At 41.8% G+C, this 26067-nt stretch overlaps 1 protein-coding gene across 4 annotated transcripts in view; it reads right to left on the bottom strand.

Moving 5' to 3' along the window:
- Positions 1-26067, bottom strand: part of CSMD1 (CUB and Sushi multiple domains 1) — a 1661506-nt gene that overhangs the window by 340062 nt on the left and 1295377 nt on the right. For all 4 annotated transcript variants that reach the window (XM_067022449.1, XM_067022447.1, XM_067022448.1 and 1 more), the window contains exon 12: positions 18773-18885. In XM_067022449.1, coding sequence (XP_066878550.1) covers positions 18773-18885 — 113 coding nt within the window. The remainder of the gene's footprint in view (positions 1-18772; positions 18886-26067) is intronic.

The raw sequence follows: 26067 nt of genomic DNA, 5'->3' as shown, positions 1-26067 counted from the left end.
CTTCATTTCATTTCAGGTTGATATAATCCCTAATGCAAAATTCATCTAATTACTTGTAGAAGTTCATATACTTACTGGCAAAATTAAATATCAAGATGAGTTGATGAAAGAGACCTAGTTATTTCAATATTGCTTACTCCAAATAAGCCTATATCAAAGAAAATAGTATTCCCTGACAGTTGAATTGTGATTTCACCACACTGTGGTGTAGACACTTCAAAATGTTTCCTTCCTTGAATATGAAGTACAAATATGCCTAAGTGGTGAATGTAATTGGGATTATGTCATTTCTCTAAGGCTAAAACAATGAGGACAACAATTCCTTTTCATTCATGTAAATTCCCACGTAACTGTCTGGTCTGGTCTCTGAACTTTTTACCTGTGTCCCCTGCATCCCTAGCCAGGTGCCCTTATCTTTCTGCCGAATAAGAGAACTAACTGAACGTCTGCAGACAAATCTGCCCTCATACTCTATTCACTCCCTGGACGCCGGCTCCTTACCTTTCTCGCCTCCCCTGCAGGAGCCAGGGTCCCGGGAGCAAGTCGCCCACTCAGAAGTACCAGTGAAGGGCAGCTGCGCGGTGGGAACCCTGGGTACACTTGTGATTGGGCCGAAGTGAACCACGAGGGCCAGCGAGTCCGGTGTCCGCGGGCCAGCTTACCACCCCTGGGCGAGGGCTGCTCCCAGAGAGGGAAGGTCACCCGCGACAAGCCCCTGCTTCGACCCCGTAGGAGGGGGAGCGGGGACTCAACACCCCTTCCGCACTCTGCCCCGTCTCTCCAGCTCCCTCCGTGGTGAAGCCACACAAGGTCAGAGGGTGAAGGAGTCTGGTGATGGGCCTGGTCCTCGGGGCACAGACTCGGGGTCAGGGGAGAGGGCCGGAAAGTGGGTCCGAGCGGCCAACAGGTGGTTCCAGGCCCGGTTCCTCTCCCAACTCGGTCGCCTGCCCCCAGTTATTTGAAGACCTCGTGTGCACGAGAAGCCCACCAGCAGCAGACTCTTGACTTAAAGCCTCCCACCCTCAGACCACCTGGTTCTGTGGCATCCGTTCAGTCACTCCTCCTAAAGCAGCAGTCTGTCCATCTCAGCTGCGTGGAGACGTCCAGTCAACACGCCTGGTCAGCTCTACCTTCAGAGTGTAGACTCAGATCTGACGAGTCCTCACCGATCTAGTGGCAGCTCCTCGCTCCTCCTGTCCCACCCCTGCCTTCACACCGGCTTCCACCCCACCCAACAGTCTACACTCCACACCGCACTCAGACTGTCCTTTAAGATGTGTGTCAGCTCAGGCCGCAGCCTGCACAGAACCTCCAGTTGCTCCTCGGGGCATTGCGGCGAAGCACGACGCTCACGTGTCCGACGGTCCCGATCTCGCTCCTGCCTGATTCAGCAGAACTCCTCCCCCGTGGCTGCCTCCCGGGGCTCGCCCTGGTCTTCCGGCCGTTCAGCAGACCCACCCGCACCACCCTGCTCAGCAGCGGTGCTCTGGCTGCTCCTGCCTGTTGGAGGAGCTCCCAGACAGCCCAGGGCTTGTCCTCATGTCACCCAGCTCTGCTCTCCGTACAGACAGATCCTGTCACTCCACCCTGAAGCCCCCAAACACCCAGCCCTTTGCCCGCTGCTGACACTCTCCTCATTGCCCTCAACACAACCTGGGAGAGCAGCAAGTCTCAGATGCCCTCAATTATAAGATGCGTTCTTATTGCACGCAACGCTGAGAAAGGAAATGAAAAAGTGGCATAAGGTCCTCTTATTAGTGACTGTAAGACACACCCCAAATCAGAGGCATTAAAACATCAATGTGAACAACATCCAGGCCTTGGGAGCAATGAAGTATGTTATGTTATTATCATTAGAATGTCACATAATTCATCATTGTTAACAAGGCAGGAAGGAAACCTTGCCTCTATGCCAGACCCTAACACGAAGTGGAGCTTTGGACAAAGTTGGGGAGGAGCACGCCCAGCCCCCTGATTGACTGGAATGTAAAGCCTCTGAGCACGTTTCCACGTGTACCGGCTTCATCCGCAGCCAAGACGGTGCCTGGCACGAACAAAGACTCGGTGAATATTAATAAAATTAACTATTTAAACTGAGTCTAACACTTAGTGGTTTTAGCTATGTGGTTGTCTCATTTCCTTTTTTTACTTTTCTGTATCTTCTATATGTTTTACTATTGATAATAATAAAATTATAGAAGCATTGATTTTATATTTTTCAAAGCAAAAACACTGTGATGCTGTGTATAGTTCTATACACATGATGCCTTAGAAATGGTTTCAGAGTATAAGATTTTGTTTTCAATACATCGACGGTAAGCATTTTTAGGAATAAGTCTAAAAGGTGCTTCCTTTCCTTCTCAAAAGAAGGATTGTCAGTGGCTTTAGAATTTTTCCAGTATGCTCATATGTTATGATGAAGGGACAGTTATAAATGGAAACTCAGAGGTTATGCCTATTATTATTTTATTAGCCACTTTTTCTATTGTGCCTCAAAAAAATAACGTGAAGCTAAAAATGAGAAGGAAAAAAAATAACAGAAGAAGCAGACAGGAACACTAAAGGAGACAGCTTGAAAAACTGGCTTATTCCTCATTTAAAGTGTGGAGCTTAATTCTTATTACGCTGTCATGCATCAAAAAGCTTCAAAGACTGAAAGGCAAACTCCTTTGCTTTGCCTGATCCTCCTGGTAGGGAGGGGAAAAACATCAAATGCTATTGTACGAATTTATCATCATATTGTTCAAGGGGAAAACTCATAAGAGTCCTATCGGTTGCTCTCTTGGTCTGATGTGTCCTCGTCTAATACCATCAATTACTGAAGACAAGATAAGCATCCCAGATGACAGAGCTGGTCCTCACGTGTCAGCCCCGTCACGTTACTTGTGGTCTCGACTCAGGAAACCCATCCATGAGTTTCCATGAGGCAGAGGTTGCTTTCATAGAAAACATACTCTTTGACAGTTTATACAGTTCTGACGTTTCCTAGGACTGAATTAGATAGGCTGTATGGCTTGTAAAGAGGTTTAACAAACATTTATTCCTATGGCACATGCTCAAAAAAATCCCAGTAAAAGGCTGGATTGCAGCAACCCGTCCTCAATGAAAGTTATTTATCCTTCAGTGTAAATTACGTTCTTACATAATTTACCAAGATTACATAGTTCTTACACAGATTATATTCAGAATATAATCTATACAATACATATGCTATTACAGTAATTAAATTTTATTGACGGCATTAATGTTTTCCCTTTATAATAACAGTAAAAAGGAAAACAAGAAAAGAATATCTTCCAAAACTGCCACTTTCTGCCACCAGCTAACTGATACTTATTTCCAAAATAAAGTAAGGCTTATATACATATAAGAATTAAGTATCAGTAGAACTTGCTAAATAGAAAGGTTAGAGAGGTGAAAATGGAAAATGTGTGAATATTTAGTTTTCCCACTTGTGATTTGGTAAAAAATTACTGTGGGATCCCATTATTTTTAAACTAAACTTTGTATTTTAGGATTCATATCCAGCTGTAAGAAGTAACACAGAAAGATCCCGTGTATACTGTATCCAGTTTCCCCCATGGAAACCTCTTGCCAAACTATCCTTTGATATTGAAACAGACAAGACGCGGAACATTTTCATCAACACCAGGCTCCCCACCGTTGACCTTTTATGGCTGCACTCGCTTCTCCCCAGCCCTGACCCCTCCTCCTTAAGCCCTGACTACTACTAATTTGTCCTCTTTTCCTATGATTTTGTCATTTAAGGATGTTACAGCATAAGGATGTTACCTTTGGGGGTTGTTTTCTTTTCTAGTCAGCATAGTCTTCTAGAGACTCAGCTACTGGTTGTATGTATCAATAGTTTATTCCTTTTTTATTGCTGAGTAGTATTCCATGGCATGGATGTACCATAATGTGTTTGATCATTTGCATGTTTAAGGACTTCTAAGTAATTTCCAGTTTTTCACTATTATGAATGAAGCTTTTATAAATATTCCTGTTTTTATTATTATATTATTATGCTGTATGAACGTAAGTTCTCACTTCCCTGGGATAAATGCCAAGGTGTGCAACTGTTGTCATATGTTGGCTGTTATGTTTAGCTTTTTACAGAAATCGCCAAACTATCCTCCAGAGTGGCTGTGCCATGCTGCACCCCCACCAGCAATGTCTGAATGATCTACTTTCTCCAAACCCTTGACAGCACTGGTGCTGTCAGGATTTTTTTTTTAATCACAGATATTCTGACAGGAGTGTAATATATCATTTTTGTTTTAATTTGCACTCTCCTGATGGCTACTGATGTTGGACATCTTTTCATGGGCTGACCTGCCATCTACATACCTCCTTTGGTGAAAGGTCTATTCATATATTTTGTCCATTTGTTAATTGTGTGTGTTTTATTGTTGAGTTTTGAAAGCTCTTCACGTATTCTAGACATTTTATATATTCTAGACACTCGTCCTTTACCAGATATATGGCTTGAAAATATTATCTTCCACTCTGTAGCCTGTCTTTCATCTCCTTCATATGTTCTTTCGCAGAACAAAAGTTCTTAATTTTGATGAGATCTATTTAATCAATTTTTCCATTTCTGGATTGCGTATTGGTGCCAAGTTTAATAACTTGCCTAGTCTCAAATGGTAAAAACTACCTCCAATCTTTTTTTGATAGTTTCATAGCTTTACATTTTATATTTAACTGTTTTATCCACTTGAGTTAATTTTTGTGTAACGTATGAGGCATAGGTGAAGGTTCTTTTACGTGTGTATTTATGTCCCGTTGCTCCAGTGCCCTTTGCTGAAGGACTGCTCTTCCTCCACGGAACTGCTTCTGCACCTTCGTCAGTATTCAAAGGGTCTATTTCTGGGCTTTCCATTCCATTTCATTTACGTGTCTACCCTTCCACCAACACCACAGAGTCTGCATTACTGTAGCTTCATACTAAGCCTTCAAACTGGGTGGACTGTTTCTCCTGCTTTATTCTTTTCCAAAACTTTTTTAGCTATTCTAGTTCCTCTGCCTTTCCATATAAATTTTAGAATAATCTTGCCCAGACTTAGGAAAAATCTTCCTGATATTTTGGTAGCAATTGTGTTAAATCTGTATATCAATTTGGGGACAACTGGCATCTTTAGTCTGAGTCTTCCAATTCTTGAACACAATTTCTTGCCATTATTTTGATCTTTGCTTGCTTTCAACAGCATTGTGTGGTTTTCAGCATATAATCCTATACATGTTTGGTTAGATTCCACCTAAGTATTTCATTGTTTTGAGTGATTGTAAATGGTGTGTTTGTGTGCGTGCGCCCCTTATATAGTGAAAGAACCCAGAAACAATGAGAAATCAAGAGGCAATGAACATTACAAATGCTCAGATTATAGTCTGAAAGATCATTTTCCACTAAAGGGACCCAGGACTCCTGAGATAAATGACCCTCTTCATGTCTGAAGCAGGAATTACAAGAGACAAACTTGGAATACTGGAATATTTGCTAGACCAGATGTCAAGGGGGCCACCACATACTCAGGGGTTAACTTAAGAAGGCGCCAAAAAAAGGCGAAGATAGCACAATTTCAGCATCAGTAAAGACAGTAAGTTTCATAGACTGAAAATCATCATATATGTTTAAAGCCAGGAGTTCTTAATAATGTAAAAATAAAATTAATCACTTTAGAGCAGTAGTTTTCAACCAGGGGAAATCTTGCCACCATCCTCCCCATTTGGCAATGTCTGAGGACATTTTTTTTTCATATTTACAAATTGAGGGGGAAGATGTTAGTGGTATCCAGTGGGTAGAGGCCAGGGATGCTGCAAAACGTCATATGATGTAGAGGACAGTCCCTCCTTTCACGCTGCAAACAGACAAATATCCAGCCCAAATGTCAAGATGCCCAGGCTAAGAATGGGAGGACCAACAGAAGCAAGCATTTATCTAGTGTTGCCTATGTAAACATAAGCCCCGATAATCAAATAGCACACTTCTCTTTACAGAAGTACCTCCATTAATACACAGGACAAGGAAGGACAGAATCAGAATACTTCAGCTTGCAGCCCTTATTCAACAAGCAAATCTAGTCAACGGGCATCACTGCCTGTGTCTCCTGATGGGAAATCACACCATGAGATGCATCTTGCTGAAAAATCTCAAACTTCTATCTGACCAAGCCTGTATACCCCACCAACAATTTTAAGCAATTTTCATAAACACCATGGGATGTAATCAGCAAAAGGCATACTATGGCAATCTCTACGGGACACTCTCTGACCCTTTTTCTTCTACAAATAAATTGCTGAAATAAAGACAGAAAGGGAAAATATAAATTAAAACACAAGGTACATCAACCAACCATGGTCACAAAACAATGAATATTTGATAATTATTTTCATACTTACAGTACATCAGAATGATGGAGGGGAAAAAACATGTTTTCATGTAGTCAGGGTCACATCTTCTGGACCTCACTTCACTGTTGAATGGAGATGTGATTTTTCTAATGGCCTTAAAGTACACGTGCTAAGTACCTATTCAATACTGGAGATTGTCATATGTGCATATATACATTATCATCTTATTTAATTCTCACAAAACCCTATGAGGTACATGTAAGGATGTCCATTTTGAAACCAGATACAAGCCCCTGTGTCCCTGCCTTTTGAGGTAAAAGGCTTTTGCTCTTGTCTCCCAGACCTCCCCTGAGTCTCAAAAGGCTGGCTCAAGAGTTCATAGTTAAAAGACCGACCGTAAACATGTAGTAACAAACAATAGCAGCTGGGCCAGGAGAACGGGGAACAAGTTAAACCATAGATCAGCCATACAGCAGAGTCACAGAGCTGTTAGTTCTCCCGGAAGGACAAAGATAACAGTGTCTGATGCATATTCCTAAGTGCTTTTAAAGAAAGCAGACTCTCATCAAATAGAACTTGCTAAATAACCAAAAGCACAGAGACCCCAGACCAGTTGGAACCAAAAGGCTGGCGATGTTTTTTACTCCAGAAATGCCACCCTATTACCTCACCACCAACCAAGCAGAGAACTGTGCCCAAGCTGGTCACACACCCTGTGACCTCTCCCTCACCCTGATTTTAAAAATCCTTCCCTGGTGGGTCTTTTGAACATGAGCTACCCATTCTCCTTGCTTGGCCACACTTTCCTTCACCACAAACTGGAGACAGTAGATGCACTTTACCGGGTACGGGTGAGCTGACCTCAGTTTGGTTCCGTAACAATTTCACAGAAATTTCTCGGAAAGAGGAAGTAAGTTACCACAGAGAGTAACTTAAACAGATAGTTCAAAGCAGGTGCAGCCAGGTCTCTGTAGCTCCCGTGTTCATAGCTTTTTTAGACACAATTTTTCTCTTTTTCTTTTTTTTTAACAGAGCAGAGACTTCATGAAACAAGGATGATGAATCTGTTCATCACAGACAATAAAAGAGAAAGCCTGGAGAAAAGAATACCAGTTGGGAGACAGTTGCCATAACCTAGGTGGAAATACATGGCAAATGGTGAGGACGGGAGAAACAAGGCCATGTAGCAAGGGAGGGTTTCTGATTTATTTTAATAAAATCTGCGAGAATAAGAGCAAAGCAATGTAAATAGTAAAGGAATAAACTTTGAGGAAACACCAAAAAAAAAAAACCACCAGTGGCAACTGAGGGATCATATCCTTGAACAAAAGAGTATAATTCAACTGGGTATGTTATAGAAAAAGAAAAAGCATAAAATTTAGATCCATCATTTTGCCTCTAAAGGAGATTGTAGGTGGAGGAAACAATGAAATCACTGCTTGTTCTGAGCACACCAGTGGGAACAAGCAGTGTAATGGAAAGTCAGAAATACTGTCCCAGACCGGGATTGATAATTACATTTTTGACAAGAAGCGCACAGTATGGAAAGATAACAGTAAAGTTGAAATAGACTAAAAAAACTACTTTGAAAAGTTTGTTGTAATAGAATTGACTTCAAGAAAGGAAACAGGGCTTCCCTGATGGTGCAGTGGTTGCGAGTCCACCTGCCGATGCAGGGGACGCGGGTTCATGCCCCGGTCCGGGAGGATCCCACATGCTGCGGAGCGGCTAGGCCCATGAGCCATGGCCACTGAGCCTGCGCGTCCGGAGCCTGTGCTCCGCAATGGGAGAGGCCACAGCAGTGAGAGGCCCTCGTACAACAACAACAACAACAAAAAAAAAAAAAAAAAAAAAAAGAAAGGAAACAGCCACAGCCTTAGGGAGGAAAAGAAAAAAGGGGGTGGGGAGAAAACTGTCAATGTGCATTTTAAAGCATTATTAAACCACAGAAAAAAGAGAGGCTACCCAAAATAAAAAACACTTATAAATCATGTTGCATGAGCTATTATAAAATTAGTTTTCCTTTTCTTTCTAGAGAACACCCCTTGAGGTAAACTGTTTATTTAACTAGGCAGTTTGTAAAACACAGCTTCCAACTGAGAACCCTTTTATAGACTTTCATGTGCTTTCGTATCTATTTATGCAATTTATCCAGACAAAATCCCAGTTATGATTATCCCCATTTCACAGATAATCAAACTGTTATTCAGATGATTAGTGACTAGCTCATGGCCATGCTGGAAACAAAAAGCAAAGTTTAGGTTAAAATGCTGGTTGTCACAGTTTAAACTGCACATGTAAACCAAGTGTTCTAATGAAGGTTTCACACTGTATAGATACAAGGAAAGCTGTTTAGGAAATCTAGTTAGAAAAATATATATATTGTAAAAAGTTAAAAGAAAAAGAAACAGGAAGATATGCCATTTTTGAAACTGTTTTACTTATAATGTACAAAAATACAAGTGATGAAATAATCTAGACTTTGAAATTCTGATATCTATTAGATAGAACTTGCTGGAAATATAAAACTGTGTTAGTTGTGCTCACGTTATGAATTCTAGCTGGTATCCTTAATGACCCTTCTAACTTTAAGAACATGTGGAAAAATCATAGCACCAACTGCGGTGGAGGAAACAAGGAAATAATTAGTCTGCTGTCTGCACATAATGACTTGTTAGTAAAAGAGTTGAAGATGTAAAGAATAAAAAAATTGATGAAATGTGAGCTCATTTTCAGGAAGGTAGAATATTCTTAATAAAGTTAAAATGCTGCATTACATCAGCTGTTATATTTTGAATACCTCATTACTAAAAGGATTTAGAAAACATCAAAAGAGCAATAGAAATGATCAAAGAACCGCGGGCAGTGATAAAAAAATGAAAGGATCTCCATGGAGGAGGAAAAAAAATGATGTACAAAAGTCACTCTGAGTCTATCAAACACAAATTTGTGAAAAACAGTAGCATGTTTTTTTTCTCATGACACAATTTCAATAGAATTAAATATTTCAATGAAAGAAGAATGCTAACTTTAGTACTGTAGATGAATAGCTGAGTCCCAGAAAAAAAAAAAAAAAATGAGTGAACCAAAGAGGGAAAAAAAAAAGGGGAGGATGGCATAGGTTTTATGCAAAGATAAACTACATCAGATGGTGTTTGAGGAAGAAGTGGTAAACAAGGTATTCTTTTAAGAGGGGTTCATGTCAGGAGGTCTTGGAAATCCATGGTAAAGGGTTTGTTTGTAGCATTGTAAGCAATGGGGAACAGACATCTATAACGGAGGAGTGAAAAGGTCAGGGGTTTCTGTGGGGTCATATACTGAATATCTGATCTTTCGGCCTCTTTTAAAAATGTGTTTGTTCTTTGCTGCTCCGGTTCTCCTTTGGAAACTGCTCCTTGCTCAGTCCCTGTGATTTTGGTGGTACCACCAACTGTGCAGCCTCACCTACCATCCCCAAGTCAGTGACCACAGGCAGCTCAGAACAGACAACCAGATGCTTCATGCTTTTGGACACACAACCCAGGCAGCATCGCTCCATCATTTTGGGGATTGAGATGGATGCCATAGAAAGAATCTTCACTCTTGGTTTTCAGAGACCATGAATTATAAGAACAATACAAGCTCAGAGGAGCTGAAAGCCATGTTTGTTTTATTTTTTTTCTGTCACATACAGAGACATTAAGCCTGAGCTTCCTAAGAATGAAGCCATATGCAAGCAAAGCAGAGCTAAGAAACCGAAAAGGTCCTGATGATGCCCTTGGATAATCCTGAAGCAGGTTAGGGATGAGTCTTTCCATTGTAACCAACAGAGCTTTTTTTTTTTTTAAGTAATAGAGATAGAATAATTTCAAAAAATAAGATTGAAGGCTAAGAGAGCAATTAGAATGACACTGTCTTAGTCTACATGAGAGGCTATGGGAACCTGAATTAGAAGGGTAGATCATAAGGACAGAAAAAGAACAAGAAAAACATGTTAGTGTCTGTCGATGGAGCTGCCTCTCAAAAGGGGTAAGTAGATTGAACATGAGACTCTCCTGGGACGAGAGTTGTCCACTCACCTTTCCCTGAGGCCGACAGGAAGGAGGAAAGGTTGGAGCGGATGAAGATGTCTGTGGAGGAGGAAAGCTGAAAACGTTCTTAAAACAAGAGACTTCCCCCCTGACATGTAGGAGAAAGGGGCTGCTGTAGAGCTCATTAGTGAAGCTTTGAAGGAAAGCGAAGGTTTGCAGTAGCTGCTCTGAGCCCATAGGTTCTAAGCAGAAGGACTTCACGCCCTGGAGGTGGTGAGTCGGGTGGGGTAGCGGCAACAGGACCAGAGGGCGGTCAGGCCCTTAGTGCCCCAAGCACCTCTCCCAGGCAGAGCCCCAGCCGCACACCCACAGCAAAGGGAGTCATGGTGGGGATTATATGTAGATGCTTCAGGCAATAATTACCAACTTCCTGAGTCTTATTTTTACAAAATAGAGTTTGGGGGATGACTTTCTCAACTGCCCACCAACTTTGGAAACATCATTCAGACATAATTTTTATTCCCGAAGAAGATCCTCTGCTAACATTAATAAACCACCTTGCCCAAAGGGAAAATGCAGGAAATGGCGTGAGAACCAATCACAATGAACTTGAACAACGGGATGTAAACAGAAATCAAAGACATGTTAGGAGAAGAGTGGAAGAGTTCTCTTCAACTGAAACGGGAAAGGGCCATAAACACATTTGCTTTCTCCTCCTCCCGTCCCCCTCCCAACACACTCAAGGGCTACACAGCATAAGGCAGTGTTGGAAGAGCTCATAATGGAATTAGCCTTTGGGATTGCTTCATGAAATGAGGAGAGTGAATCAGTTTTTAGATTATTTGCATTGAAATGGTATAAATCTGAATAATTTTAGAGGAAAGGTGAAATTAACTGGGCTTATTTTGAGAAATAACTTGAGAGACTGAATTCAGAGCCTTTGCTTTTAAAACACTGAATTCTAATCAGCAAGTTCTATATTTTTACCTTTCTCCCATTTTCTTGTTTCTATACTTTCATATTATGCTCTCATGTATAACTGGTTGGTTTTATCCAAGTCACACACCACCCCAAGATTCTTCAACACCTAAGGATATAAAGGGTTGGGAAAGTGACACTTTTCTTTTTTGTTCTATCTTTTCTCTAAAATAAGCAAAAGGATTCATGTGAGAACAGAGCAAATCATATTTTAAGTTGGAAAGTTTCAAATTCTCTCCAATATTCAGAACTTTACAAAATCCCTGTTGCCTTGCTCTAGGACTGCTGTGGCCCCTAGGAATGCTTCTAACGGAGAGGAGGAGCCCGGTGCTGGCTGGCCGGGGAATCAGTTCTTCATCGTCTACGCAGTGGTCAGGAGCCTAACCCTGTCGTGAGTATATGACCTTCAGAAAACGATCTGATTTTCATTTTCCTCCACACGTCCTGCATGTCAGCACGTACTCCACTGACAGAAAGCAACGGCAGGTGTGCGCCCATCAGCCCCCTTCCAGCTCTGGGGAGCCCACGCGGCTCAGCCCTCCACTGCCCGCCTGGCCTCGTGATCAACCTCCATCATGACCTAACTGTGATCCTTCACGACAATTTTCTTCCCACCTGCGTATACGGTTACAAATACGCCTCTCCTATGCTCTGATAAAATGTAGGGACTGCTCAGCATTTTAGGGTGTCTGAGATGCTTCACCACAAGCTCTTGTGTTATCTAGTTTGGTTCAATTTCATACTAGGCGCTACTGAATTGTTCTCTACTATATTGAAAAGGCAGCTATGTTCTCTCCTTATTTCCACCTTGGCATTGAAATATTCCCAGTGGAGGATTTCAATTCAAGAGGGCAATGCTCACATGCCATTTGTCTTGCTAACTGTTCCTGGAGTCAGTTTCCCATAGAAACCACATACTCATAGAACTGTTGCTTTATATCCTTTTCAAAGCTGGGAGAAAAGCCTGCAGATGCTCTGTTCCTACCTCTCATCACAGAGGAGGGTCTTAAAGGCCAGGGAAAGTCAAGGAAATCCTAGCAGGACTAAAACTGAAGCCCAGGTCTCTTGGCTACGGCTCCGTCCACTAGCTTGTTCCGTATGTGGTCCTGCCACTCCTTCCAGACCTTTCTGGCCCAAGTATAGAGCGGCCTGGCTTCTTGGCCAGTGTTTCTCTTCATCAGTCTCTCTTTGCACTTCCTTTCTGCTCACTCTGAATTCCCAATAGAAAAGCCAAAAAACATGGAGCTATACATGCTGCCAGGTTAAGGAATATATCTAAAAGAAAATGCATTTGAGTTGAATCATAAAAACCCTTCTGTGATGAAAGGCCCAGACTGGCTTAGAAACATGAGCAAATGTATGTGGATTAAACAATGCAGGATGTACGGAGAGAAAAGAGTGGGTCCATTGCTAATTTTAAATCAATCATGCAAAATGTGATCCATTTTCAAATCAACACACTTTAGTAATTCCACCAAGGACTCCAAAAGTAGACTTTCTGAGGTCATGAAAATTCTAAAGGAAGCAGGAATATGGAAGAAAAAAACCCACAGATTATGAGGAAATTGAAGAACAAAGGGATATGACTTTGTAGCCACATGGATCCCACTGTATCTTTTTTTCTTAATTAAAAAAATTTTTTTTAATCTTTCGGCCGCACCACACAGCATGTGGGATCTTAGTTCCCAGACCAGGGATTGAACCTGCACCCTCTGCAGTGGAAACGCAAAGTCTTAACCACTAGGACCGCCAGGGAAGTCCCACTGTATCTGACTCTAGAATCCAAGTGGTGAGGAGGTCAGGGTATGTTGTTCGTCAAACATTCAGGACACAGGAGAAGCAGGAAGGCAGCAAAGGTGGCTAGAAAAAATATATAGCCACTCCATTCTACCTAGAGAGCTAAATGTGTCACCTAGAGGCCCTCCTTAGTTTCGGTTACTCCTCACCCTCTTCTGTCCATGAGAAACACCGCTCACAGCATGTCATTCTCCCAACACGAAGACACAGATAGGAACTGTCTCCCAGCACGTCTGCACTAATTGCCTCAGAGAGCCCTGAACCCCAGATCACTTCCACGATGCCCTAACTCACGTTACTGTGAGACTGAAGCCTAATCTGTGAGGATCAATGTTAAGAAGGGAGAGCGGGAAGCAGCCGCAGCTGAGGGGCCCCTAAACCTAGAATTTAAATGTCAAATTTCTACATTAGCCTTTCATGTGCTCGCGCTGCACCACCTGCTCTACCAGCTCCTCCAGGCGGATGTATGTAAATATTTAATAATGGCTGATCCCACGTTATGAAAAGGAGACTGTATTTATAATTCACTCATGACATGAAACTCAGGAAAACACCACAGTTTTGGAGTAAATGGTGCTCCTGATACAACACAGCCAGTCGTGAGTGTCTGCATATCTTAACAACACTAACCCATCCAACACAATAACGAGGAATTATCTTAAACTCAACTTCTACCTACCTAGAAGTAGGTAGTTTTGTTGTTGTCATGTGTTTGGGTTTTTTTTTACTTTGTGTTAATAATATCCTATGTTAATACTATTAGTCCGTAGGTAGAACATTTGAACATGGGTTGGGTCAGTTTGGAAGATTCAGAAGAAAACAGCAAACACATAGAACCAGATGATTTCAGCCTCAAACATTCAATTATTAATATGTCAGGCTATTAAATGGTTTAAATTTAAATGTCTAACCAAATTAGCAGTATGTTTTGCTTTCTAAACATGACTTCTCGATTATAATACAGCTTATATAATTTTTTAATTTCAATAACCACAGCTCTGAGAAAAATCATACCCAAGAGTTATTATACAGATTTAATTTTTATATCCACCTCTACTAGTAATCTTGGTAAAATGAAAGAGAGCCATCTGATGAAGAAGCTTCTAATAATGTTGAAATGAGAGATCTTTTAGCTGAGATGCCATTTTTCTAATTTTGCTACATTAGTTTTTACACACATTACTTTGCTGCTCATTTATAAGAATAATATATAAATATTCTCTAGAAGAGCTTTGCAAAGGTAAAGTCGCAATATAATCATGGTTTTCTTTTCCTTCTTTAAACTCACTCTGTTCTAAGATCTTTATATGACTCTCACTGTCTATAAAATAATGTCTTAAAATGAGGTTTTGGTTTTTTGCAGTTAAATGTATCAACTACAGAATTAACAACCCAAAGGAGGCAACCGGGATTGTTAGAAGCAGCGCGCACCCATGGAGTAGTTTCTACAAACCGTAAGAATTTCTCTTGTAACTCCTGCTTTTAGCACACACACAAAACTACTGCACAGTTCCAAACTGACTAATAAAACTGGGCAACTCTCAACAGGGTCAGCTCTACGCAAACTGACTGCTGATTCCACTGTCAGCCGCCTAGTGAACCTCTGATCGAGAAGTTCACTTATACGCTCAACATAAACCCAGTCGCGCTCTCACTCTTATATTCTTGGAGAAAAAAATACCTACTAGAAAAAATTCAATGAATCACTACTTATTCCTAGCAAATAATAGTTTAGTCTCAACATTTTCAGATAATGTATATACATATATAAACATATACATAAACATTACATATATAATGTGTATATATAACATATATAAACATTACACAGTAAATGTTCAAAATAAACCATTCCCCAAATACCCACTTACAAATGACTCCTTTTGCAACAGTAAAAATGAAAACAAATGAAAAATAACCCAGCAAGAATATGACAACCAAGAATTTAAACATTGCAGGTATATTCAAGGGAGAAAAAAAATTTTTTTAAAAAGACTAAAAAGTAAGCAATGCCTATTTTCAACTCATTTGCACAGTTATAAGATCCAGTTAATAAAACAAGTGTGAACGTATTAAACAATATATTGAATTAGAAATACAGCATATTTTATACTCTCTATATCTGTATAAAGTACCTACTTTGTTCTATTTTCCTCATTTGCTTATCATTACTGAAACTAAAATTATCTTTTCTCTTGATTCTAAAATGCAAGTTCCCGGAAGAGCTGCGGTTCAACACTGAGAACCAGGCTGGCACCTGGTGGAAGACAGGTGAGTACTCATGGGGTGGATGAGTTCTCCAAACCCCAAATGATTTTATTCTGTCAGTTACAGTTTACTGCTCACCAGATGAAGACACCATGTACCCTGGGACAGCCTGGAGATAGAAAGCTGAATAAAATGGGTCTCTGTTCTCAAGGACTAACTATTAAGAATGTCATCTTGGCTAGAAGGGAGATGTGACCAAGAGCTACTAGAAACAATGGAAGCAGTTGTCCAGGGAAAAGCCTCTGCCCGTGGACCACACTCAAGACAGGTCCTGATGGACAGGGAGGACATTCCTGGGTGGAGAGAGCGTTTGGGGACCCTCAAGGGAGAGATGCACACAAGCACTGATGGGAGAAAGGGGGTGACGCGCAGGTACAAGCGTGGCCGCAGCGCAGTGCAGAGAGGCAGCCGTCCGGAGAGGACGGGGATTTTATCTCATCTGCTGTGCTTGGGCCACGCGGAGGGCAGGCCAGGCGCAGGTATGGAAGGTCGTGCAGTCACCAGGCAGAGAATGGGATGGGAGGACAGGAGAAAGGTGTTAACGCAGTCCATCTGCTAGCACTGGTGGGGCACAGACCCTGTGAGGGACTTTCCAGGAGTTGTATGCCTGCTCCTTCTCACAGAAACGTCCCTGCAATGCAGCCTCAGCGTCACAGAACCACAGACCTTACACACCCCGCTGTCCTGTACGCTAGCAAGGGCCCCGGCTGCCCTGAACCCACACGCAGAGTGAGCAGCCGATGATACCCAGCTGCTGGAGCTCACAGCTGCATCCCTCTCCGGGAGTCACGTCAGACAGGGCTGTGCCCGCTCCCTGGGGGCGGCCCTCATCAATGGCTAGTGGTACCAGCCCTGCGCTCTGGCTTCAGTTTGGGAAAACTCTGAAGGGCTATCCCAGCCCCCGAGGTTTCCCTGGGTCCGGCCAGGGTGCCAGGCGCACCTGCGCACGGCTCAGCCTCTCCCTCTGCGCCATTCTGCCTCCTCCTCTGCCGTGCAGGTATCTCAGAGTGCTCCCCTCATACAGCCTCCCAAACACATCCAGCTCAGAGTCAGCACCCAGCCCAAAGGCTCATTTGTCACAGATTTAAATCAGGTCTTTGAAAACATTTTAAATACACTTTAGATACAAGACCGTATCGGTTGTGAAAAAGGAAATACACATTATAAACCCTTGGTGCGTTCAACTTGGATTTTGCACAGAATTAAAACAAAAGTTTACGTGAAGCCATTTCACACGACTTTACCTCGTCGTTAGGGTTTCAGGCGTCACTCTGTTATTGGCCGGCATACTCCTGCCTGACCTTGTCTGAGTATCAGCTTCAGGCTACAAGGCCAGGGCCACGGGCTCACTTTCTGTGTGGACCAGCGGGATTGCCTGTTCAGTGGTCACACACACACTGCGCCTTCAACTCCACTTGGACCCCTTTTAAACATGCAACTACTCACACAGAGGGCCAGGAAGGGTCTGTGCCCAGCGGCTGGAGCAAATCCAACCTTTCAAGTCGAGAGACAGTGTGTTGGTCAGGGTTCTTCAGAGAAACAGAGCCAACAGGATATTTTCTATCTTTATCTCTGTCTCTATCCCCACCTCCACCTCCAACTCCATCTACCTACCTACCTACCTACCTACCTACCTGTTGAAATTGATTTATTGTAAGGAATTGGCTTACATGATTATGGCAACTGAGGTGTCCAGACCCAGAGAGCCAGTGGTGTAAGTGCCAGCCCAAATCTGAGATCAAAGGCAGGAGATGCCCGATGTTCTAGCTCAAAGGCAGAGAGAGCAACTTTTCTTCATTCAGCCTGTGGTTCTATTCAGACCTTCAACTGATTGGACGAGGCCTACCCACACTGGGGAGGCTGATCTGTTTTATTCATTTATTAACCCTTTCAAATGTTAACCTCATCCAGAAACAGCCCTGCAGACACACCAGAATAATGTTTGACAAAATGTATGGGCACCCTGTGGCCAGTCAAACTGACCCATAAAATTAACCATCACAAGTATCTCAAAGATTAAACAACCTTGATACTGTAGCAGCAATGCTGTCCGCCAAGAATGGAGAAGAGATGCTGTTCTCTGAACTAGATGGTATTTCCCCCTCTTCAGTGCATCACGAACACCTGGGATCACAGATTACAGATTGAGACACCTAAGCTGATCTTTACCACTCCCTTATCAGTGTGTTCACAGGCCCTAGGAGACAATTCTGTTTCTGGTATCAAACAGTATTGGATTTTTTTTTTTTTTTTGGTGGGAATAGGAAGAGAGAAGTTATTTTTTTTTAAGATGTAGTCATTGAATAAAGGTTTGCCTGTGAGCCTGGAACCTTTTGGGAATGTCTAATAGAAGGAAGTATCACTGATTTCCCAAAAGATGTAGGACACTTGAGGAAGGGCAGGGCTGAGCAGAGGCTGGCAATCTAGAGGAGCACAGGGATGGGGCAGCTGTGTCCCGCATATATAGTCAATACTCGAGTCAACAGTAGACTCTCTGGGAGTCTTGCAAAAAAGTTCGTAAATGTAGGTTATCCCAGGCTCATTATATTATTCTTTCTACTTCTGTTTGCATTTTGAAGTTTTTCATAATTAAAAAACGTTTTAAGAAATACCAATCAATATGCTCCGGTTAAAAGATGTGTTTCCTAGGAGCTCCAGAGGAAACAATATAGGTGGAACAGTCCGGTGAGGCTGTTTAAAGAGGCAGGACACAGAGCCCAGGGCCCCGGTCACCTGCACAGCAGCTACTTCACCACAGCAAACGGTTCACTGGGGTGGCGGCTCCTCATCATCTTGTGACTCAGAGACGAAGCCAACTTCCCTGAAGGAGCATTCTCTTCTCCAGAGCAAGCATAACTCGTAACTCCCAAAGCAAGGTTATTTTTCTCCTATACAAGTACTTAGTAGATTTTTTCCAACTCTGTCTAGACTTCCCTGTCTTCCATTAGAAACCCACACATTTGTCCCAGAGGATGCATATAATAAACTTCATCGAGTTGATGCCATTCAAATTCATACTTTGTTCAAAATGCTTCCCTTAGTTATAAGCATAACAAGTTCCCTCAGGAAGAGCTAAAATGCCATGATCGATAAATGTGAACACATTTCCTGGCTTACATGTCATATTTGATCTCACTCTTCGTTTTGCCACAGTAACGGCGAGCCAAGCTTTCGAGAAGTTAAGGTTTCTCCCTTTCAAAAACCAGCTATAAGTAGAACTTTAATTATGGAAGTTGCAAATAATTAGTCCTTAATTCTAAACATTGTCCTGACTTGTCAGTTTTATTTACGTCTAACACATAGAAAATGGTCCTGGCCCCCTGCAGGAAAGCTTGTTTTCAATGCTGCTAAGTGTGTTCGGGTCATACCTTGATAAACAGCTTTAAACCCAGGCGAGGCAATGCTGTCATCAGACTGTAGATGTAGCCACATCTGGTTGCTCATGCTCACAATAAGGTCAGGGACACTGGATCCAGTGAGTCTGCAGAGAAAAGAAATGTCACAACCATTGTTTAAGGCACCAAATATCTCCACTTTTACCTTCAAGGCGTGGGGGGAATCCTGCTGCTTAAACAGACAAGCCATAGATATACACATATATAGATAGCAAGAGCCTCCTTCAAGGAATCTATAGCCATTTGTAATTCATATTCATATTTGAATCATAATATCATTGGCCTTTTACAGTAATTATTCTATATTATAACTGTGAATTTGTATCTTTGATTTTAAAAATCGACTTAGGATGAGCACCCCTCCCATTTACCTGACACCGAAGTTCTTCTCTGGGTACAGGACTGTCAGTGCCAAAACGGGGGCAGCACTCAACTGACTGGGGGGGTTGCTCACCCTAGGTGCCTTACTGCTGCGTGGTGATATAACATCACATCATGTCTAAGCCGGTTCATTCACATAATGCTTGGGTTACACATTCTGGAATTATCATGTACCTTCACCACAAAAATTATATCAAAGGACGGAATCTTCCTTAGCACTGAAAGGAAATGAGCTATCATGCCATGAAATGACATGGAGGAAATGTAAATACACTAGGTGAGAGAAACCAATCTGAAAAGGCCACATACAGGATGATTCCAACCCTAGGACATTCTAGAAAAGGTGAAACTCTGGAGACAGCAGAAAGATCAGTGGTTGACGGGTTGGGAAGTGGGAGGGATAAACAGGTGGGGCACAGAGGATTCTTAGGGCAATGAAACTACTTTGTACGATACTTTAATGATGGATACATGTCATTGTACATTTGTCCAAACCCATAGACTGCAACAACAAGAGTGAACCCTAATGTAAGCCACGAACTTTGGGTGATGATGAGGTGTCCACACAGGTTCATCCTTAGTAAAAAGTTGCACCATTTGGTGGGGGATATTAACAATGGGGAGGCTGTGCATGTATGCAGGCAGGGAGTATATCTCTGTACCTCCCTCTTAGTTTTGCTCTGAATATAAAACTACTCTAAATAAATTCTGGATATAAATACACACACACACACATAGGAAAACAAAGTTAACCATACATTACAAGAATATTGACAAGGAGAACTGCACGCACAGCAGAGACAGATTTGGCAAATGTATGGAACTTTCCAGCTGCATATTAAAGTCCAGGTCACAGCTAATGGAATTTTCAGTGAAGCATTCGTTCTGTATTAACAAAACAGTCGGGGGGGGCCTTCAAGATGGCAGGGGAGTAAGACATGGAGATCACCTTCCTCCCCACAAATACATCAAAAATGCATCTACATGTGGAACAACTCCTACAGAACACCTTCTGAACGCTGGCAGAAGACCTCAGACTTCCCAAAAGGCAAGAAACTCCCCACGTACCTGGGTAGGGCAAAAGAAAAAAGAAAAAACAGAGACAAAAGAATAGGGACGGGACCTGCCCCTTGGGGAGGGAGATGTGGAGGAAAAGTTTCCTCACACTAGACACCCCTTCGCAGGTGGAGACTGCAGGTGGCGGAGGGGAGAAGCTTCGGAGCCACAGAGGAGAGCGCAGCCACAAGGGTGCAGAGGGCAAAGCGGAGAGATTCCTGCACAGAGGATCGGTGCCGACCAGCACTCACCAGCCTGAGAGGCTTGTCTGCTCACCCGCCGGGACGGGCAGGGGCTGGGAGCTGAGGCTCGGGCTTCGGAGGTCAGATCACAGGGAGAGGACTGGGGTTGGCAGCGTGGGCACAGCCTGAAGGGGGCTAGTGCCTACAGCTAGCTAGGAGGGGATCCCGGAAAAAGCCTGGAGCTGCCAAAGAGGCAAGAAACCATTGTTTCGGGTGCACGAAGAGAGGGGATTAAGAGTGCTGCTTAAAGGAGCTCCAGAGACAGGTGTGAGCCGCGGCTAACAGCGCGGACCCCAGAGACGGGCATGAAACACGAAGGCTGCTGCTGCCGCCACCAAGAAGCCTGTGTGCGAGCACAGGTCACTCTCCACACCTCCCCTCCCAGGAGCCTGTGCAGCCCGCCACCGCCAGGGTACCGTGATCCAGGGACAACTTCCCCGGGAGAACACACGGCGCACCTCAGGGTGGTGCAATGTCACACCGGCATCTGAAGCCACAGGCTCATCCCACATCCCATACCCCTCCCCCACCAGCCTGAGTGAGCCAGAGCCCCTGAATCAGCTGTTCCTTTAACCCCGTCCTGTCTAGGCGAAGAACACATGCCCTCAGGTGACATACACGCAGAGGTGGGACCATATCCAAAGCTGATCCCCAGGAGCTGTGCGAACAAAGAAGAGAAAGGGAAATCTCTCCCAGAAACCTCAGGAGCAGTGGATTAAATCTCCACAATCAACTTGATGTACCCTGCATCACCGGAATACCTGAATAGAAAACAAATCATGCCGAAAGTGAGGTGGTGGACTTTGGGAGCAACTTCAGACTTGGGGTTTGCTTTCTGCATGTAATTTGTTTCTAGTTTTATGTTTATGTTAGTTTGTATTTAGAGCTTATTATCATTGGTAGATTTGTTTATTGATTTGGTTGCTCTCTTCCTCATATATATATATATATATATATATATATATATAATATATATATAATTTTTTCCTTTTTTTCTCTTTTTATGAGTGTGTATGTGTATGCTTCTTTGTGTGATTTTTGTCCGTATAGCTTTACTTTTACCATTTGTCCTAGGTTTCTGTCTGTCCATGTTTTTTGTTTTTGTATAGTTTTTAGTGCTTGTTATCATTGGATTTGCTTTTTTTGGTTTGGCTGCTCTCTTCTTTCTTTCTTTCTTTTCTTAATTACTTTTTTATTTTTAATAATTTTTAAATTTTTATTTTAATAACTATTTTATTTTATTTTATTATTTTATTTATTTTCTCTGTTTTCTTCTGAGCCGCGTGGCTGACAGGGTCTTGGTGCTCCAGCCAGGTGTCAGGCCTGAGCCTCTGAGGTGGGAGAGCCAAGTTCAGGACATTTGTCCACCAGAGACCTCACAGCTCCACGTATTATCAAATGGCGAAAGCTCACCCAGAGATCTCCGTCTCAACGCTAAGATCCAGTTCCACTCAACGACCAGCAAGCTACACTGCTGGACACCCTATGCCAAACAACTAGCAAGACAGGAACACAACCCCACCCACTAGCAGAGAGGCTGCCTAAAATCATAATAAGGTCACAGACACCCCAAAACACACCACCAGACACGGTCCAGCCCACCAGAAAGACAAGATCCAGCCTCATCCACGAGAACACAGGCATCAGTCCCCTCCACCAGGAAGCCTACACAACCCACTGAACCAACTTTACCCACTGGGGGCAGATACCAAAAGCAATGGGAAATACGAACATGCAGCCTGCGAAAAGGAGACCCCAAACACAGTAAGTTAAGCAAAATGAGAAGACAGAGAAACACACAGCAGATGAAGGAGCAAGGTAAAAACCCACCAGACCAAAGAAATGAAGAGGAAATAGATAGTCTACCTGAAAAAGAATTCAGAGTAATGATAGTAAAGATGATCCACAACCATGGAAATAGAATGGAGATATTACAAGAAATGTTTAACAAGGACCTAGAAGAACTAAAGAGCAAACAAACAATGATGAACAACACAATAAATGGAATTAACAATTCTCAAAAGGAATCAATAGCAGAATAACTGAGGCAGAAGAATGGATAAGTGACCTGGAAGATAAAACAGTGGAAATAACTACCACAGAGCAGAATAAGCAAAAAAGAATGAAAAGAATTGAGGACAGTCTCAGAGACATCTGGGAAAACATTAAATCCACCAACATTCAAATTACAGGGGTCCCAGAAGAAGAAGAGAAAAAGAAAGGGACTGAGAAAATATTTGAAGAGATTATAGTTGAAAACTTCCCTAATATGGGAAAGGAAATAGTCAGTCAAGTCCAGGAAGCACAGAGAGTCCCATACAGAATAAATCCAAGGAGAAACATGCCAAGACACATATTAATCAAACTATCAAAAATTAAATAAAAAGTAAAAATATTAAAAGCAGCAAGGGAAAAGCAACAAATAACATACAAGGGAATCCCCATAAGGTTAACAGCTGATCTTTCAGCAGAAAGGTTGCAAGCCAGAAGGGAGTGGCAGGACACATATAGAGTGATGAAAGGGAAAAACTTACAACAAAGATTACTCTACCTAGCAAGGATCTCATTCAGATTTGACAGAGAAATGAAAACCTTTACAGATAAGCAAAAGCTAAGAGAATTCAGCACCACCAAACCGGCTTTACAACAAATGCTAAAGGGACTTCTCTAGGCAGGAAACACAAGAGAAGGAAAAGGCCTACGATAACAAACCCAAAACAATTAACAAAATGGTAAGAGGAACATACATATCAATAACTACCTTAAATGTAAATGGATTAAATGCTCCATCCAAAAGACACAGACTAGCTGAATGGATACAAAAACAAGACCCGTATATATGCTGTCTACAAGAGACCCACTTCAGATGTAGGGACACATACAGACTGAAAGTGAGAGGATGGAAAAAGATATTCCATGCAAATGGAAATCAAAAGAAAGCTGAAGTAGCAATTCCCATATCAGACAAAATAGACTTTAAAATAAAGACAATTACAAGAGATGAAGGACACTACATAATGATCAAGGGATTGATCCAAGAAGAAGATATAACAATTGTAAATATTTATGCACCCAACGGAGGAGCACCTCAATACATAAGGCAAATGCTAACAGCCATAAAAGGGGAAATCGACAGTAACACAATAATAGTAGGGGACTTTAACACCCCACTTTCATCAATGGAGAGATCATCCAAAATGAAAATAAATACGGAAACACAAGATTTAAATGATATTAAACAGGATGGACTTAGTTGATATTTATAGGACATTCCATCCAAAAACAACAGAATACACTTTCTTCTCAAGTGCTCGTGGAACATTCTCCAGGATAGATTATATCTTGAGTCACAAATCAAGCTTTGGTAAATTTAAGAATATTGAAATCATATCAAGTATCTTTTCCAACCACAGCGCTATGAGACTAGATATCAATTACAGGAAAAAAATCTGTAAAAAGTACAAACACTTCCAAAATTATGCAGAGGGAGGAACACTCCCAAACTCATTCTATGAGTCCACCATCACCCTGATACCAAACCAGACAAAGATGTCACAAAAAATGAAAACTACAGGCCAATATCACTGATGAACATAGATGCAAAAATCCAAACAAAATAACAACAAACAGAATTCAACAGCACATTAAAAGGTTCATACACCATGACCAGTGGGGTATACACAATCAAGCAATGTGATAAACCATATTAACAAATTGAAGGAGAGAAACCATATGATCATCTCAATAGATGCAGAAAAAGCTTTTGACAAAATTCAACACCCATTTATGATAAAAACCCTCCAGAAAGTAGGCATAGAGGGAACTTACCTCAACATAATAAAGGCCATATATGACAAACTGCAGCCAACATCATTCTCAATGGTGAAAAACTGAAACCATTTCCACTAAGATCAGGAACAAGACAGGTTGCCCACTCTCACCACTATTATTCAAGATAGTTTTGGAAGTTTTAGCCACAGCAATCAGAGAAGAAAATGAAATAGAAGGAATCCAAATCGGAAAAGAAGAAGTAAAGCTGTCACTGTTTGCAGATGACATGATACTACACATAAAGAATCCTAAAGATACCACCAGAAAACTACTAGAGCTAATCAATGAATTTGGTAAAGCAGCAGGATACAAAATTAATGCACAAAAATCTCTTGCATTCCTATACACTAATGATGAAAAATCTGAAAGAGAAATTAAAGAAACACTCCCATTTACCACTGTAAGAAAAAGAATAAAATACCTAGGAATAAATTTACCTAGGGAGACAAAAGACCTGTATGCAGAAAACTATAAGACACTGATAAAAAATTAAAGATGATACAAGCAGTTGGTGAGATATATCATGTACTTGGATTGGAAGAATCAATATTGTGAAAATGACTATACTACCCAAAGCAATCTACAGATTCAGTGCAATCCCTATTAAACTACCAATGACATTCTTCACAGAACTAGAACAAAAAAATTTCACAACTTGTATGGAAACACAAAAGACCCCGAATAGCCAAAGCAATCTTGAGAAAGAACAATGGAGCTGGAGAAATCAGGCTCCCTGACTTCAGACTATACCACAAAGTTACAGTAATCAAGACAGTATGGTATTGGCACACAAAAAAAGAAATATAGATCAATGGAACAGGATAGAAAGTCCAGAGACAAACCCACACACATATGGTCACCTTATCTTTGATAAAGGAGGCAAGAATGTACAATGGAGAAAAGACAGCCTCTTCAATAAGTGGTGCTGGGAAAACTGGACAGCTACGTGTAAAAGAATGAAATTACAACATTCCCTAACACCATACACAAAAATAAACTCAAAATGGGTTAAAGACCTAAATGTGAGGCCAGACACTATCAAACTCTTAGAGGAAAACATAGGCAGAACACTCTATGACATACATCACAGCAGGATCCTTTTTGACCCACCTCCTAGAGAAATGGAAATAAAAACAAAAATAAACAAATGGGACCTAATGAAACTTAAAAGCTTTTGCAGAGCAAAGCAAAACATATGACGAAAAGACAACCCTCAGAATGGGAGAAAATATTTGCAAATGAAGCAACTGACAAAGGATTAATCTCCAAAATATACAAGCAGCTCATGCAGCTCAATATCAAAGAAACAAACAACCCAATCCAAAAATGGGCAGAAGACCTAAATAGACATCTCTCCAAAGAAGAGATACAGATTGCCAACAAACACATGAAAGAACACTCAACATCATTAATCATTAGAGAAATGCAAATCGAAACTACAATGAGATATCATCTCACACTGGTCAGAATGGCCATCATTCCAAAAATCTACAAACAATAAATGCTGGAGAGGGTGTGGAGAAAAGGGAACCCTCTTGCACTGTTGGTGGGAATATAAATGGATACAGCCACTATGGAGAACAGTATGGAGGTTCCTTAAAAAATAAAAAATAGAACTACCATACGACCCAGCAATCCCACTACTGGGCATATACCCTGAGAAAATCATAATTCAAAGAGTCATGTACCAAAATGTTCATTGCAGCTCTATTTACAATAGGCAGGACATGGAAGCAACCTAAGTGTCCATCAACAGAT

This window comes from Kogia breviceps, chromosome 20, assembly GCF_026419965.1.
Source record: "Kogia breviceps isolate mKogBre1 chromosome 20, mKogBre1 haplotype 1, whole genome shotgun sequence".
Taxonomy (NCBI): Eukaryota; Metazoa; Chordata; class Mammalia; order Artiodactyla; family Physeteridae; genus Kogia; species Kogia breviceps.
The sequence above is the reverse complement of the archived record's forward strand: the minus strand, read 5'-3'. Positions and strand labels throughout refer to the sequence as shown.